This window comes from Pleurodeles waltl, chromosome 7 (assembly GCF_031143425.1).
Source record: "Pleurodeles waltl isolate 20211129_DDA chromosome 7, aPleWal1.hap1.20221129, whole genome shotgun sequence".
In the NCBI taxonomy this organism is placed as follows: Eukaryota; Metazoa; Chordata; class Amphibia; order Caudata; family Salamandridae; genus Pleurodeles; species Pleurodeles waltl.
In genome coordinates, this window is record NC_090446.1 from 1,378,872,268 (window position 1) to 1,378,888,383 (window position 16,116).

At 40.9% G+C, this 16,116-nt stretch overlaps 1 protein-coding gene across 5 annotated transcripts in view; it reads left to right on the forward strand.

The window, feature by feature from the left end:
* Nucleotides 1-16,116, forward strand: part of PPFIA3 (PTPRF interacting protein alpha 3) — a 400,966-nt gene that overhangs the window by 361,547 nt on the left and 23,303 nt on the right. For all 5 annotated transcript variants that reach the window (XM_069200870.1, XM_069200869.1, XM_069200871.1 and 2 more), the window contains one exon: nt 12,122-12,190. In XM_069200870.1, the coding sequence (XP_069056971.1) occupies nt 12,122-12,190 (69 nt within the window). The remainder of the gene's footprint in view (nt 1-12,121; nt 12,191-16,116) is intronic.

A 16,116-nucleotide genomic window follows, 5' to 3' on the forward strand; every position in this document is an offset into this window, starting at 1 on the left:
CATAGTGCCCTCACCTGTGGCATAGTGCACCCTGCCTTAGGGCTATAAGACCTGCTAGAGGGGTGACTTACCTATGCCACAGGCAGTGGTTTGGTGCCAAGTCGACTTTGACATTTTCTCCCCACCAGCATGTGCTTGGTGAGTGGTCCCCCAGGGTGGCATAATACATGCTGCAGCCCTTGCGGACCTTCCATGGCCACAGGGCCCTTTGTACCATGGGTACATTTTACAAGGGACTTAACCCAGTACCAGGGGTGTGCAGATTGAGGGAACAAAGGTACAGTTTTTGGAAAGAACACTGGTGCTGGGGCCTGGTTAGCAGGATCCCAGCACACTCTCAGTCATGTTGGCATCAATAATCAGGCAAAAAGTGGGGAGGTAACCATGCTAACAAGGGCACTTTCCTACTATCGAGGACTCGGTTGGGCATGTGCTACCCATGGTCTTGAAGGAGGCTCGAGCCATACTTTCTCAGGCAGTTGCTGATAGAGGGATGCAGCCAAGTTGAAAAGAAGACGGTAACGCTCCTGTAGCACAGTGAATAAAGAGCTTTATTCAAGTACAACCATAGGTGTCCTGGTCCAGGCAGCAACTCCCACCAAGAACCCAGGAGCATTCCAATATAACATTCCACATGGAGACCGCCACCCCTTCCCTTCACAATCAAAATGAACAAAATAAAAATAATAAAACAAATGCAATACCCACAACTTGACAATATAACAATAAATATAACTTGACTAGAGAATCAGAGTTATGTACCCCAATACCACTTACAGGCGAAAATAAATTTAAGTACATTTGAACATGCAATACTAGCATGCATACCTCTTAGTTGTATAACACACACTTATAAAGAACATTTTAGTAAAGATAACAATTCCCAGATTACATTACAAAATCATTGTATCTCAAAGGAGCATTCCTAGGCATTATGAGGTCGACAAACTGAACTCCATCTCTTAGATTGATTATAATTGCTGTTCTTTTTTCCAAATTTCGAGCACATACGCTCAGTCATTGAATCAGGAGCAATCAATATTAAATATTTATTCCACACCTTGCCATTTTCTAATTCCAAACATGGTCTTTGATCTCCTTGACCCATACTGGGACAGAGAAATGTGAAAATCATTTTTAGACACGGCATGGTCTTTTAATTATAACCCAATCACCCACATTGACTTATAATGAATGCCAGTTCTCTCTTGAGCTGTACTACCTCTTACATCAGTAGTGCTCTCCAACTTGTCAACATCAATGTACTTCCTCTTCATCCTTTCCTTGTTCAAGGTAGAGTCAGCAACCCTCCCTGTTAACAGAGTAAAAGGTGAGATCCCTGTACTGATAACAGCTGGTATGTATGGCCCACACCATACCTTTACAAACGGCTTCCACTCCAATCCATTAACCAACACAAGTTGCAATTGGTCCTTGATCACATGGTTCAGTGTATTCACTAAACCATTACTACGGGGATGATATACGGAAGTTCTTACATGTTTCACTTCCACAGGTTTCAAAGATTCTTGCATTTCCTGGGCTACAAATTGGCTGTTGTTATCTGTTACCAGCTCCTCAGGATAACCTTCTCTCAAAAATACATTTTTAAGGAATTCTATAATGACTCGTGAATTAACATTATCCACAAACCTTATTTCAGGCCATTTGGAGAAATAATCAATTAAACAATACCAAACTTGGGTCTGCTACCTAAGACTGCAAAGGGCCCCTACATATCCAAAGCAAACTTATGTCATGGTATGTTGTCAGAGGTTACCACAGACACCAGACTAGGTGAAGTCACGTGAGATTTATCACTCAGAACACACACAGTGCAATCTCTCTGTCAACTCCAGGCCACCAAAAATCCTCTCTTAGCCTCCGTTTCATAGCACATATTCCCACATGTTCTTCCTGTACTAATTCCCAAACTTTTCTACGGAGACTTCTTGGAGCCACTAACAAACTAGTTCTACGTAACATACCATCCACGTCAGACAATTAATCTGCCACACATTTGTAAGCAATGAGACAATCCTGCAACTATTTGGTGTCGGACCATCCTTGAGTTAAACTATTCATTACAGTCTGTATGTCACTATCACACAGTAAAGCCGGTCTCCACTTCTCCTTGGACCATGCCCGTCTGTGATAGTGCCTACCATACTCGTAGCACACACCATTTCAAGATCATCAGTATGTTCTTCTTGAATATTCTCCACTGCTAACAGTAACTTAGATAGGCAATCAGCCACACAATTATTTACACCAGCGACATACTCTAGAGTATAGAAGAAATCCTGAAGTCTGTACTGCCACTTGGCAATGTCTGGTTGCATTTGCCACCACCAGGGGTGATAAACAAACCAACCTAAAGTTTATGATCAGTTCTTAGAATGACCTGACTTCCTCAAACAAAATTCTTGAAGTATTGTGTAGCCAACCACAACGGTCTCCTTTTCAATCATAGAGTAATTAGACGCTGCACTGTGTAATGCTCTGGACGCAGAGGCTAAAATTTCTTCACAACCATTATCTCTTTTCTGCATCAGCACCATACCCAACCGCTGATTACTAGCATCTGTGGTAATAATACTCACATCTTTAGTTTTAAAAGGTTTAATTGCCTTGGCCGATATTGTTTCAAGTTTGATTGTATTGAATATATCAACACATTCTCCACTCCACACAAACTTAACATTTTTTTCATGAGTTCACATAAATATCAAGTCTTGCTGGCAAAATTACAAATCAATTTAGCATAGTCTTCAATCAGACCCAAAAATTAACTGAGGCTTATTTATAGGTTTGGGTGCTTTCTCAATATCTTCCAATATTTTAATCTTGGGTTCTATACTTTTCCCAGATACAAAATGACCCAAACAATCCACACCATGTTGTAAAAATGTGAACCTATCCTTTGTACGTGTAAATCCGCTGGCAGCCATAATATCTAACACTTTCCATAATCTAGCATTATGTTCACATTTCTTTTCAATATACCAGGATATCATCTTGGAAATAGACTACGCCTTTCACATTCTTAAATAAATTGTTCATTAACCTCTGAAACACAGAGGCAGCAGACATTAAGCTGAATGGCATCCTTACATAACCATAAGCCCCCTCTGGTGTCACAAAGGACGAAAGGTGTCTAGAGTCCTCACAAAGTTCCACCTGATGATAAGCAGCAGGCATATCAAGAAAAGTGAATAACTCTGTCCTCTTGAGTGTAGCTAACATTTCATTAATGTTGGGCAACGATTGACAATCAACCCATAATCTGGAATTCAAATCTCGCAAATCAACACAAAGTTGCAGCAATTTATCTGATTTACGTGCGAGAACTACCCGGGCTAACAACTCCGAACTTTCAATAGGTTCTATAATCTCTGATTTACACAACTTTTCAAGTTCTTCTTATAACTCTTTCCGTAAACACAACCCACCTTCTGCACTGCAGGTTGTGCACAATCTTTTAAAATTATGTGGTGTTGGAAACTTATGGGTTTATTTAACTCATTCTTATATACTTGCAGAAATTATTTCACCCACTCATTCTCATTTGTTAGGTTTACCCACAATTAACTTAAAAATAATCTCCTTCTTGACACAGCCATTTCGGGATGATTGGGATTGAGGATAATTTAAAGATCTCTCTGATCATTCACCCCACCAAATGTGTACCATTTTTTACCATATAGGCCTGAGTGATAATGGTACACCTTTCAAACTCCAAAGACACATCAGTCCTTCCCATCACATCCACACTGTCCCCACCATAAGCAAATATCTTTATCTTTGATTCTAATAGAGATACCCCACCAAAATCAGGTAACTTCTCACAAATCAAAGTGAAAAGTGAAACCAGAATCTTCCATGACTCTTACACTTTTGTTATTGACTGATATGACACAAAATGGTGGTTTGCCTCTCCCTTTTTTGTCATCCACAACAATTTCAAATACACCATCATCATCACAGTTGGTACAGATACCATTAGTACAACATTCTCATCCTCATCCACAACCCTGTCACTAAGATATCAGGCTGTAGGATTTGCACTAGTTTCTTTCCCTGCTAAAGCCTTACAGTGTCCCTTTTCCACATTTTTCCACAATTGATTCAAAGTTTAGCATTACCCAAATGAGACTTGCTACCACAACAAAAACACCCTACTCCACTTCTCGCACGGTCTTCTGAACTAGAAAAGGCTTAATTTTTCCTATATCACATCCTACCTTTACACCACGTGTATCCACCATGTTTGGTAATGAATTCAACTTTTTCTGACTCTGTTATCTAATATAATTCCATCATACACTGTTCTGAATATTTAATACTTCTAGCCAAAGTTAAAGCGGATTCCAGATCTGGATCTGCTGTTGATAGTAATCGTTCTTGAATCTTCTTATTATTTGTCCTTTCTATCAACTGATTGCAAAATATTTCATCTTTAAATTCAAAATAATTGCACGTTTCAGCAAGCATTCTTCACACAGCCAGAAAATTATCAATAGACAATTGTGCTCTTTGAAATAATTTATGCAGCTCTAACAGTGTTTTTTGGGGATTTAATTGTTTGTTTTAATTATAGATGCATATTCGTCCTGCTTTTCAACCATATCACCATCCTCACCGGTGCGTACTGTACCAATGTCCACTGTCCAGGTTTTGAATATGCTTCTTTCTTCATGTCCCAAATTATTAGGGATGCGCGGAACTCACAGGATTTGACTCCACAGAATTCTGCAGAGTTACATAAAAACTTCTTATGATTTTGCAGAATCCCGCCACTGGGCAGAAATAGGCACGTTGCGCTGTGACTTAGATCCTGGAGTGTGTTCCGTGTTGAAAAATCAACAAGAACAGCACCACACGTCATGCCACAGGGAGCAGCTAGCCGAGTTAATTTTGCTGTTGCTCAAGTAGATTTTCTAACAGAGCGGCAGCATTCTGACTGTGAACAGTTGTGACCACTGGCAACCACTCCCATTAGAAAAATCTTGCCCATGTCCACCGGGCAACCAGAAATTGCACCAAGGGATGCCAAATATCACCTGCCAATTTACTCTCCTGAGCTGTGCGCAAGAAGAAATTCTGCCATGCGGTGAGTGGCAGGAATGGGCCGGAACTCTGTGTTGCTCATGTAACTCAGCGTTCCGGCCACATTCAGGCAAATTATACACCATTGGTTTTTTTCTGTTTTGAAGCAAACTTATCACCGTCTATGGCTTCAAGGTAAGATTTGAGTTCTTCTTGCCACTTTACCCAATTCAGGGGAGAAGTGCCAGAACATTGCAGAAATGGAGGTGGTGCAGCTATCTTGTCCCTGGTTGCCAGAGCACCTGCCTCCTGTATGCCTTTTGTCAGTACCACTCCTGCTCAGAGTTCTCAAGGAGATCAGAATAACTGGGCCCAAGTAATTCTTGTGGCTCTGGATTGGGCACGGAGAGTCTGGTATCCCGAGCTACTGAACATGAGCATTGGTTCTCCAATCAGGCTACCTCTTCGGGAGGATCTTCCCTTCCACTTCCCACATTTTATCCTCCACCTCATCTTACCAAGGCGGGGCAAAGTTGGGACCCACAGAGCGCTCAGCTACTACATCAACATTACTAAGGAGTTCCCATCTGATGATCAGCTATTTGTCAGCGATGTGGGCACCAAGAATGAGAGGGTATCCAGAAGAAGGCTTTGTTCAAATGGATCATGTATCGCATTATGATCTGCTGTCTCTTTGCAAAAAAGTAACAACTAAAAGGTATCAGTGTCCATTCTACCTTGGTAAAGGTGACTTCCTTGGATTTGTTCAGGGATGTACCAATTTTGATGTATGTTGTGCAGCAACTTGGGCATTGATTCACTCGTTCACTAAGCATTACTGCGTGGACACAGAAGTCCAGAGGGATTGCCATTTCGCTCGCTTAGTACTCCAGGATTTTCTGGTATAAATATTCTTTAGACCTTTCACCTTGTTGTAGTATTGCTTTGGTATCTAGTCAAAGGTTGAAGAATCTGAAGGTAGAAGTATCTGTTGTATTGTTTATGTTGTATATTTATGAAGTTTCATGTTGTCGGGCTCGCGCTAGCTAGCACGAGCCGGAGAACAAAGGAATGTGAGGAAGGAATGTTGGGGAGTGCGAGGAGACGGTTGGAGAGCAGACCGGAGGCGAGGAAGTAACCGGTCTGTGTGCTGCGGCCGGGGTTTTTTATGTATTGGAATAAATTGAATTTACCAGTTGAGACCACGCTGCTGGAGTCCTTTATTTCACCTAAGAAGATTCTCAACAAATTTGGCGACGAGTTGCGCAGCCCCGGCTTCCACGGGTATTGATGTTTGCTCTCCGCCTTGCTGAACTTGACTGCTGCTTTAGGACCTATCGAGGAGTATGTTGCAGTAACTATTAATCGGATTTTTTTTTTCTCTGTGTTTCATTTTGTTTTGGTGGTTCCTTGGTGAGCGTAGCGGCGCGAGCAAGGCAGCGCGAGCGTCCTTTAATCTACGGACGCGCATGCTCAATGTGCGTTTCCTCGTCAACGTCACGGAAGCGGAGCACCATGAGGCGAGCGTCTCCAAGGAGACGGAGACGCTAGCCAGGTCATCTAGAGAGGTTCTCCGCACGCTGCGTAACACTGTGGATTTTGGTTTGGTACAGCGCATTTTGTATATAAAGTAAGACTGTGCTACAATGTCAGTGTAGAATCTCTGACAGCTATTCTGTCAAACTTCGTTTTTTTTTGGATTTATACTTGTTTAAGTGACATAAAATAATTACTTATGGCTTCAAGTAATTTGAATTTACCACCACCTCAACCTTTCATACCTGGATCTAGTGATACTTCCACAAAGTGGCAAGAATGGCGGGAATATTTTTTAAATTACATTTCTACGTGTGATGAAGAAAATGATTTTTCTGCTGATAAAAAGAAGAAAATTCTATTACATTGTCTGGGACCGCTTGGTTTGAAAACCTACAATAGAATTGAAAAGAAACATAGAGAGCATGGTGATGTTTTTTGTCATGCTTTAGAAGATTTAGATAGATACTATGCTCCTACTGTTTGCGTAGGTATTGATCGTTACAAATTTTACCATAGGAAACAGGAGAAGGAAGAAACCATTGAGGAATATGTTTCAGCCTTAAAGAATTTGGCTTTAACATGTAGGTTTGGTGTCTTGCACGATGAACTTATAAGGGATCAGATTGTTATGCATGCAGCAAATCGGCATATACAGGATTGTTTATGGACTAAACGAGAGTCGTCTTTACAGGAAGTCATCGATGTTGTTAAAAAAGCAGAACTGACTGGAAGATGTGCAAAAGCGGTTCTACAGGGGAGTAAAAAAAATGATGACACGTTTCCTGGATCTGACATTCTTGTAAACAATATTAGGGAGGTTAAGTATGGGTCTGACAAGTTTTCAAAGAAAGACTACACCAGTAAAAATAAAAAGCAAACCAAGAAGGATTTTAGTAAAAAGAATGTTACATGTTTTAGATGTGGTTTGATGGGTCATTATGCCAATGATAAAAACTGTCCTGCCAGGAACCAGAAATGTTCTGGTTGTGGCATCAGTGGTCATTTTGTTAAAGTTTGCAGGAGGAAAAAAGATTCGGCGATAAAACTTTTAGAGGGTGCAACGGACTCAGCTTCTTCCTCTGACAGTGACGACAGGAATATGTGGGTACTCAATGTAAAGGATCATGAATCTTCGACACTAGATTTTCCGCGGAAAAAAACGAAATGCGACATTTCTATTGGGGATGTCACTATCACTTTCACTGCTGACTCTGGTTCGCCTTATACTATTGTAAATGAACTGGTTTGGTTAAAAAAATTTGAACATGTTATTGGTGGGGTTCTAGACAGTCCTGATATCTCTCCTAAAAGTTTTACTGGAGGGCCAATCCAGTTGATAGGGTACAAGAAATTGTTATTTTCTTTCAAAGACCGTAAGGCAGAATGCAAATTGTATGTTTCTAAGACGGAACCTTCGGTTTTAGGCTGGTGGGATCAGGGAGCGCTTGGAATAGTCCAGTGTCCGTTATACAGGGTTGTGAGATGAGTGATGCAACTATTAAGGATTTGTTTCCACAAGTATTTTCGGGGACTATAGGCATGTTAAAAAAATTCCAACACAAAATCATACTTAAGGATAACGCTGTACCGGTAATACACAAGGCCAGGAATATTCCCATAAGTATTAGAGACGAAGTGTCTGGAGAATTAGACAAATTATTGCAAGCTGGTATTATTGAGCAGGTGGAATCATCCAATTGGATTTCGCCATTGGTTGTAGCGAGACGTTCCAATGGCAAGTTAAGATTGTGTGTGGATCTTAGGGACCTCAATAAAAATATTTTGGTAGATCAATTTCCATTACCTAAGATCAGCGAAGTGTTAGCACTTACTAAAGGTAAAGAATGGTTTACCACAATCGACGTGACTTCAGCGTATCACCAGATTTCTTTGCATCCTGAAAGCCGTAGATTGACCGCGTTTATTACACCATTTGGGTGTTATCAATTTATTAGGGTGCCATTTGGGTTGGCATCTGCGGCTGCTATGTTTCAAAGGCTGATGTATAAATTATTTTGTAAGGTGCGTGATGTATTTTTTTTTCAAGATGACATATTAATTATGGGAGATACGAGAGATAATCACAATGCCAAAGTTAGAAAAGTTCTCCAGGTGTTGGAAGATAATGGACTTACTGCAGAATATAGCAAATTCAAAATTGCTAGGCGAAGTGTCACATATTTGGGACATGAAGTTAGTGGTAATGGCATCCAACCTAAAGCTAGTTTAATACAGGCCATTAAAAAATCACCTGCACCTACAAACAAGGATGAAGTTAGGGCATTTTTAGGCTTGGCAGAGTATTATGCCAAGTTTGTCCATAATTTTTCGCAAAAAACTTTTCCCATTAGGCAATTGCTTAAGAATAGGTGTGTATTCAAGTGGTCTGTGGAGTGTGAAAGGGCTTTTGAAATAATTAAAAGAGACATTATTCAGGCACCTGCTCTATAAGGATTTGACCCAAACTTGCAAAGCATTGTTACTACGGACGCTAGTAGTAAGGGGTTGGGAGCTGTACTCTCACAAATGAATGAGAATAATGAGGAATGTGTAATTGCATTTGCTTCCCGTTCGATAACTGATGCTGAAGCAAAATATTCGGTCATAGAGAGGGAAGCTCTTGCATGTGTGTGGGGCTTGGAACATTTCAGGGCATTTGTTTGGGGTACTAATGTCATTTTGCGGAGTGACCATAAACCACTCACCAAGGTCTTAACGACTAAAGGTTTGTTCAAGGCTTCACCACGAATAGCTCGGTTATCCATAAGATCACTAGATTATAAGTATGAGGTATGTTATGTGCCGGGGGTCAAGAATAAAATTGCTGATTTCCTAAGTAGGATGCCCCTTGTTAATACGAATGATAGTGTGGCGGGTTTGGAAGATTGTTGGGTAGCCGATATTGTACAAGATGTTCAGGGTATTACTGATGATGAATGGGATAAGGCTGTGGAGGAAGATCTAGTTTTAAACAATGTTCAAACCATGTTGTGTGAAAGATGGCCTCATAAAAAAAATTTGGATGCAAATTTCAGACGATTTTGGGAGGTGAAGGATGAATTGTCTGTTGAGGGGAACAAGTTAATGCGTAATGGGAAATGAATACCTCCTGAAGTACTTAGAAATAAGGTTTTAGATTTGTGTCATGACGGCCATCTAGGTATATCCAAAACAAAAAGTAAAATTAAACAATTGTATTCGTGGCCAGGAATAGATGTGGCTGTGGAAAGAATGGTAAGAGAATGTTTTTTATGCAATGATTCAGAGAAGACTTTATCAACATTTAGACCACCGCTAGTTCCTATCAGGTGTCCTGATATGCCTTGGGAAAAAATTGGTTTAGATATTGCTGGTCCTATACATGCAGATGGTGAGTGCAAATATATAGTGGTGATGTATGATCATTTTTTCTAAATGGCCTGAAATCAGTATCATGACCAAGGTTGATTCTGGTTCCATTGTGAATTTTTGGGATATGGTTTTCCTAAGAGAAGGTTTCCCCAAAGCTGTAGTTACGGACAATGGACCGCAATTCATTTCTGATAAGTTTAAGAATTTTTTATCGAGGTGTGGCATTAAACACATTACTGCGTCCAATTATCACCCGGCTGGTAACGGTGCTGTTGAGCGCTTTAACAGAGTGTTGAAGAACAGCATACAGCTGGCAGTAAATGCAAAACTAAGTTGGGAAAAAGAAGTTTGGAGAACTGTTTAGTCATACAGGACCACACCTTGTAATTCTACGGGGCACTGTCCTTTCGAGATTATGAGGGAAAGAATTCCGTTATGGAAGGATAACATTGGTTGGATGAAGGATGGTAGGAAGAGTGGTTGGACTGTGGAAGGTGTTAGGAACAACATTAAAATGGCGCAGACGTGTTCAAAAGGAAACTATGATATAAAACACAAGTGCAAAATGGTGATTATACAAATAGGTGATTTGGTTAGGGTGAAAGTTCCAGGTTTCAAAAAATATGGAGCGGGTAAATACTATCCTCCTTTGAAAGTTTTGAAAATTTTGTGTAATGCAGTGCTACTTGAAGATGGAAAAGTGTGGCATTTAAGCAGGGTTTCCCCATATAAAGGAGAGGGGAAGAAGAGTATGATTGGAACTAAATGGTTTGTGGATGATGAGGTTAGTAATGACATGTCCTCACAATGTGAATTTGGAGTTCCAGTTCGACATGCCAATGAGACGCAGGTGGGTGGAGGCAACGGAGTTCCTATGCAAAGTGATAAGGTAACAGAAAAAAGAAAAAGGAATGTTCAAGAAGAAGGTATGACAAGCTTAGAGAGTAGGTTTAGTAGGTGTGGCAGGGAAATCACAAGACCGCGAAAGTTAAGAGAATATGTATGCAAGTAAGTCCAAATTCATTGTAAAATTAAATAGTTAAGATAGGATTTTGTAGTCATTAGACATTGTGGGGTATTGTTGGAATAAGTAATGATGCTGTTTATACTTGATATATATGAAGAAAAATATATATATATATATATTTTTAGTGTAAGGGGAAAGATGTGTTGTATTGTTTATGTTGTATATTTATGAAGTTTCATGTTGTCGGGCTCGCGCTAGCTAGCGCGAGCCGGAGAACAAAGGAATGTGAGGAAGGAATGTTGGGGAGTGCGAGGAGACGGTTGGAGAGCAGACCGGAGACGAGGAAGTAACCGGTCTGTGTGCTGCGGCCGGGGTTTTTTATGTATTGGAATAAATTGAATTTACCAGTTGAGACCACGCTGCTGGAGTCCTTTATTTCACCTAAGAAGATTCTCAACAGTATCCAGTAGCCTCCCCATTCTGAGGAATGGTCATAGTCCTCAAACTAATAAGGTTCCCACATTGTTACACTGCATACTGTTGGTTGTAATTCTGCTGTCCTAGTCTTTGCCTCTAACGGCTCAAAAAAAACATTGACGAAGAACTGATGTCAGGGTGCTGGAGGAGTGCTGCATGGCTTCAGTCACGTCATGTCTAGGGTGGTACCCAACTCAGAGAGAAAGTCTAGCACCACTTACCGACACAGGAGAGCTATTGCAAAGTTTCAGGATCCAGCCTGATCCCCAGGGGGTATTCAAAAGTTGAGGAATCTGCAGGCAGATAGAGTATCCACCAGAGTCATCATTACTTAAGTAAGTTGTTTATCTAGCCATTTCAACCACTAGTCCTGTGATTAACTGTTAAGTGAGGTCAGTACTAGGTATATCTCAGGCTTTCCTCTTTTTTCTTTTCCTTTTTCATGTACTTTATCAGTAAACAATTGTCTAACAATTCCTGTCCTGGAATGTTGGTTTTAGTCTTTTGAAATGTGGCTGATGGGAAGTTACGGAGGGAGTTCAGTGTGTGATTCTGGCCTCACCTTTTATGCCTGCCATAGTGAAGCTGATGAGAGGATATCCCAGTTATTAAAGCTTGCTGCTCTCCCGTAGGAGTGATGCACAGTTCAATATCTCTTAGTGCCACATCTTCACTGGGATTTTGTATTGCTGGGCATTATATAATTTTCCTAATGTTACCTTTCTCATACTTTCCTAGGCACGACAGGTTCTAGAGACTGAATTCAGCAACCTGATCTCGATGGGGACGGAGCGGCGATTAGACGAGGTTAGTCTTCGAGCCCGTGGCTTAGGCCATGCCTCTTCTTTTTCATCCAGGAACAACTTTTGTTATTGTTGTAATGATTTTTATTTATAATCTTTATTTTTATTTCAAACTCTTGTGGCTTGATTTAGAAAAATAAGCTACTTTAATATTTTTAAAGTTGTATTTTTAGATATTTTGAGCTCCTGTATTAGGTACATGTTTATGGTTTGTTTTCACTAGTACATAACAATAATGCATGCTTTTGTTTCTTTTACTGTGCTGGAACTTTATTGCACCTCTTTAGTTGTATCTCTTTGATCAGTAGGCGAACAGCAGGGACATTGATGTTTTGGGTAAATGTTACTGAAGAAATTTGGTCCTTGAGGTTTTAACCATGTTTATGATACATTTATCTCTTCTCATACTTTGCCAAGACTAAAGATAAGATGGAATTAATTTCCCTGCCATGGGCTAAAAGATTGAGGCAGAATGGGGAAGTCATCATTGGCAGGCTGATGTAGGAGCATTACACAACGAGGAAGAGGACTGTTGTCCCATGTGACCCCTAATGGTCTGCAGGATTTTCTGTTTTTTTCCAATAGGACTTACAAATGGCTTTTTAATTTGTCTTATTAGTATAAAGCACTCACAACAAAAATGTAAATTGACTACATTTTCAGACAGAGCTACCTTTCACAGCATGGCAGTTGTTTGTATCACATATTGCACCAGAGGAGTACATTATTACTAAAATTGTTGAACAATAATTGGATTATAATGGTCAGGTAAATCTTTTAACCATTTGTGTCATGTTATCTTTATAACCAGTTTGGATTGAGATTTAGTTTGCATATTGTCATCAATTCCAAGGTAAATAAAATCAACTCTCTTACAGCAGCCCCCATCGTTGCTCCCTATTTATTCTGTTGTCTCCTAACCCCGCATTCAGCTGTGATCCATTCCTAGGTTTCTTGTTCAGGCACAACATGTCTCTTCCATTGTAATGCAGTGTTTTATTTGACAAACTGTTTAATGTTCTCATGTTCGTTTTTTCCTATAGGCTAGTATGGCCTTCCTTCCAGTGGCCATTGTACAAAGTTATTTCCTGGACCTTCTTGCCTTTCTGCATTTGCCAGACTAACTGTACGTGTTATAATGTCTTGCTGTGATGTGGTTCATTAAAAGTTTGACACACGTTCCCCTACCCCCCCCCCCGCCCTTTGTGATGCCTTCGGGAACCCTGGAAATGCATGAGCCTCCAGTCAGTTTATCCCAGGCTGTTCCCTCCCAGGCACTGTTTGTCTCACTGAGACCTGTTCCCACCCTGTACCAATGCTGGTACAGACTTCTACTCCAGCCAAAGCTCCAAGCTGGTTCACTCCACCCCTACGCCGGTGCTGCCACCAGTAAGTGCCGAAAGATGGCCCAGTGCCGAAAGATGGCCCGGTGCCGACTCTGACCTGACGCAGACCTATGTTGTGCTATGAAATTATAAAAGTGCAACTAGTTGTTATGACTCTAACCTTGTGAATCTGTCATGTCGCGACTACCAGCAGAGGTTCCATTTTCATTTTCATTCAGACTCTGATCCTATGCCAGCACAGGGTACACCTCAGAATGTTTTGGATAATGATGGTGGTGGGGTTCGCTTGTTCCCCCTCAATATACTGATGATACCTTATGCCTTCATTTAAAGAACCGCAGTGGGCTTCATACCTCCCCTGAGAGAGAGCTTGATTCACCATATAGGCCACCAATTAAAGAAAGTGTCTCTTTTGCCGTGGCGGTTTGAAGGGCAGGCGAGGCAAGGAAATTAAAGCTACCATCCATTGAGATCAAAACAAATGTTATGTCAGAAATTCTGCAGCCTGGGTCAGCAGCCCCTTCCTTCAAAAAATACCCTCACAGATACTCTGATAACTACTTGGTTGAAACCATGTTGTTGCCCACCTTTGAATAGGCAGGTGGCAATGCGTCACAGACTGGCATCTGGTAGCATGGATTGTTTCACCAAGCACCCCGCTCCAGAGAGTATTATTGTGCAGGTCTCGGCCAGTAAAGTGAGTCCAAACTAATTTCCAACCTCTCCTCCAGATTGGAATCCAAGAGGATAGATGCTTTTGGCAAGCACAAGTTTTCTTCCGCTAGTGTAGCTCTGCGGTCTGTGAAATCAGTTTGCCTGCTGGCACACTACACACATGCCCTTTGGGACCTGGCCAGTGAGATCTTGACAGCAGTCCTGAAAGACCTTAGGGCCTCTCTGGCCCAGATGATGTATGATTGTCAGGGCGTGGCTAAATAGGGTATATGCACAGGGGTGGATACCATTGCCTGAGCAGGGCAATTGGTAGCTGTGTTATTGTTGGTAGACATTTCTAGATAGATTCACTGGACTTCTGCCTGGTCAGAGACATACCTGCGTATTCAATCTTCACTATTTAGACTGCTATTAATGGTGCATTTTCTGAAAGATTGCTTTACTTGTTTCTTCCCACTCAGTTTATTGTTCCTTAGATAGATTTTAATCTCATTTTGCTTTCTTGATGTCTCTCCTGTTCAAGCAAATGCATTGTTGCCCAGTTCGACTTCTTACGCTGAAGACAGTTTTATTGGTGGCAATGACTTCACTTTATTGGGTTAGATAACTTCAGGCCCTAGCAGTTTTCCTATCTTTCACATTTTTCTTCCTGAGTGAATTGGCTCTTCGCATCTGCCATTCCTTGTTATCCAAGGTGATTTCTGCAGTTCATGTTGCTCGGTCTGTAAAAATTGCATCTTTATTTTCTCCTTCACGTTTATCCAAAGAAGGAGGTACTGCATAGACTAGACCCCAGACGATTAGAGCCTTCTCATATCATCCACACTTGTTAGTACAGAGTGGATGATCAGCTGTTTGTAGGCTTCGCTGGAGCTAAGAAGGTGTTTTGCTTCACTAATGACAGAGCTGAAACACTCATGCACTGACAAAAATCTCTGGAATGTACTTCTTAGTCTAAAGTAGACATTTATTATTTCACTTCGCAAGGTTCGTAAAAGAAGGTCAGCATGCTGAAAGCACACATTTAAAAATGGTCACAGCAATGAAATGAAAACGTGCAAATGATTCTCCACTGCAGTATACACAGCAAATATATGTATCTATACTATAATTCAAAGCAAATAATGAATTTAAAAATATGCATCACCATGAGGCAAGGGCACAACTGCTTCATCTCCCTCCTATTCAGCATCAGTCCCCAGATCCCAGAATCGATCAAGGTGAGAGAGATCAATTAGCCTCACTGGAAGGATGACACACCCCAGCGTCCTGGGCATATCTGAGATCTGAATTAGTCGTAGTCCCAGGTCCATCTAGTCTCAGCCTCTTATACTTTGAACAAACAAGAGTGGAAAATTCTAGACCCTCCCTCTCACTGCAGAAGTTAATTATTCAAAAAATGCTGATTGCTTTAGGCCAGCTTTGAAAATAATACGTCAGGACTTGGCCACAAACCCAAGATGCCACTTCAAAACAAGAACGTTCCGTGCCGTCTTAGTACATTCTTATCAGCCTAAGTCCTTGGTGGGAAAGAACACGAAAAATAAAAACATGAGCACATTGTACAAAGTGGAAAACTACTTGCAGCTTTTAACGTGGCGGTGGCTAATGCTAAAATAAAGTCAAAAGGCTAAATGAAGCTGGTGGTCACTGATGTGACAGTGTGCTACTAGGCTAAGTGCAACGTGGAGTCAGTGGTCAAAACACCAATATCATTACAGAAGGTGAAGATGATGACCAAGCACACCTTTTTGCTCTGGTTTATTCCACAAAGCTTACAAAAAATAAAAATAAAGCTTTGCAGTACATCTAGCAATCTTTTAGCACAAAGAGATTGTAACTTGTTTTGATCTCAGAAATTGGTAGCATCAAATCTTTTATCATAGGTAGATTTGATGCAAAATCCCTG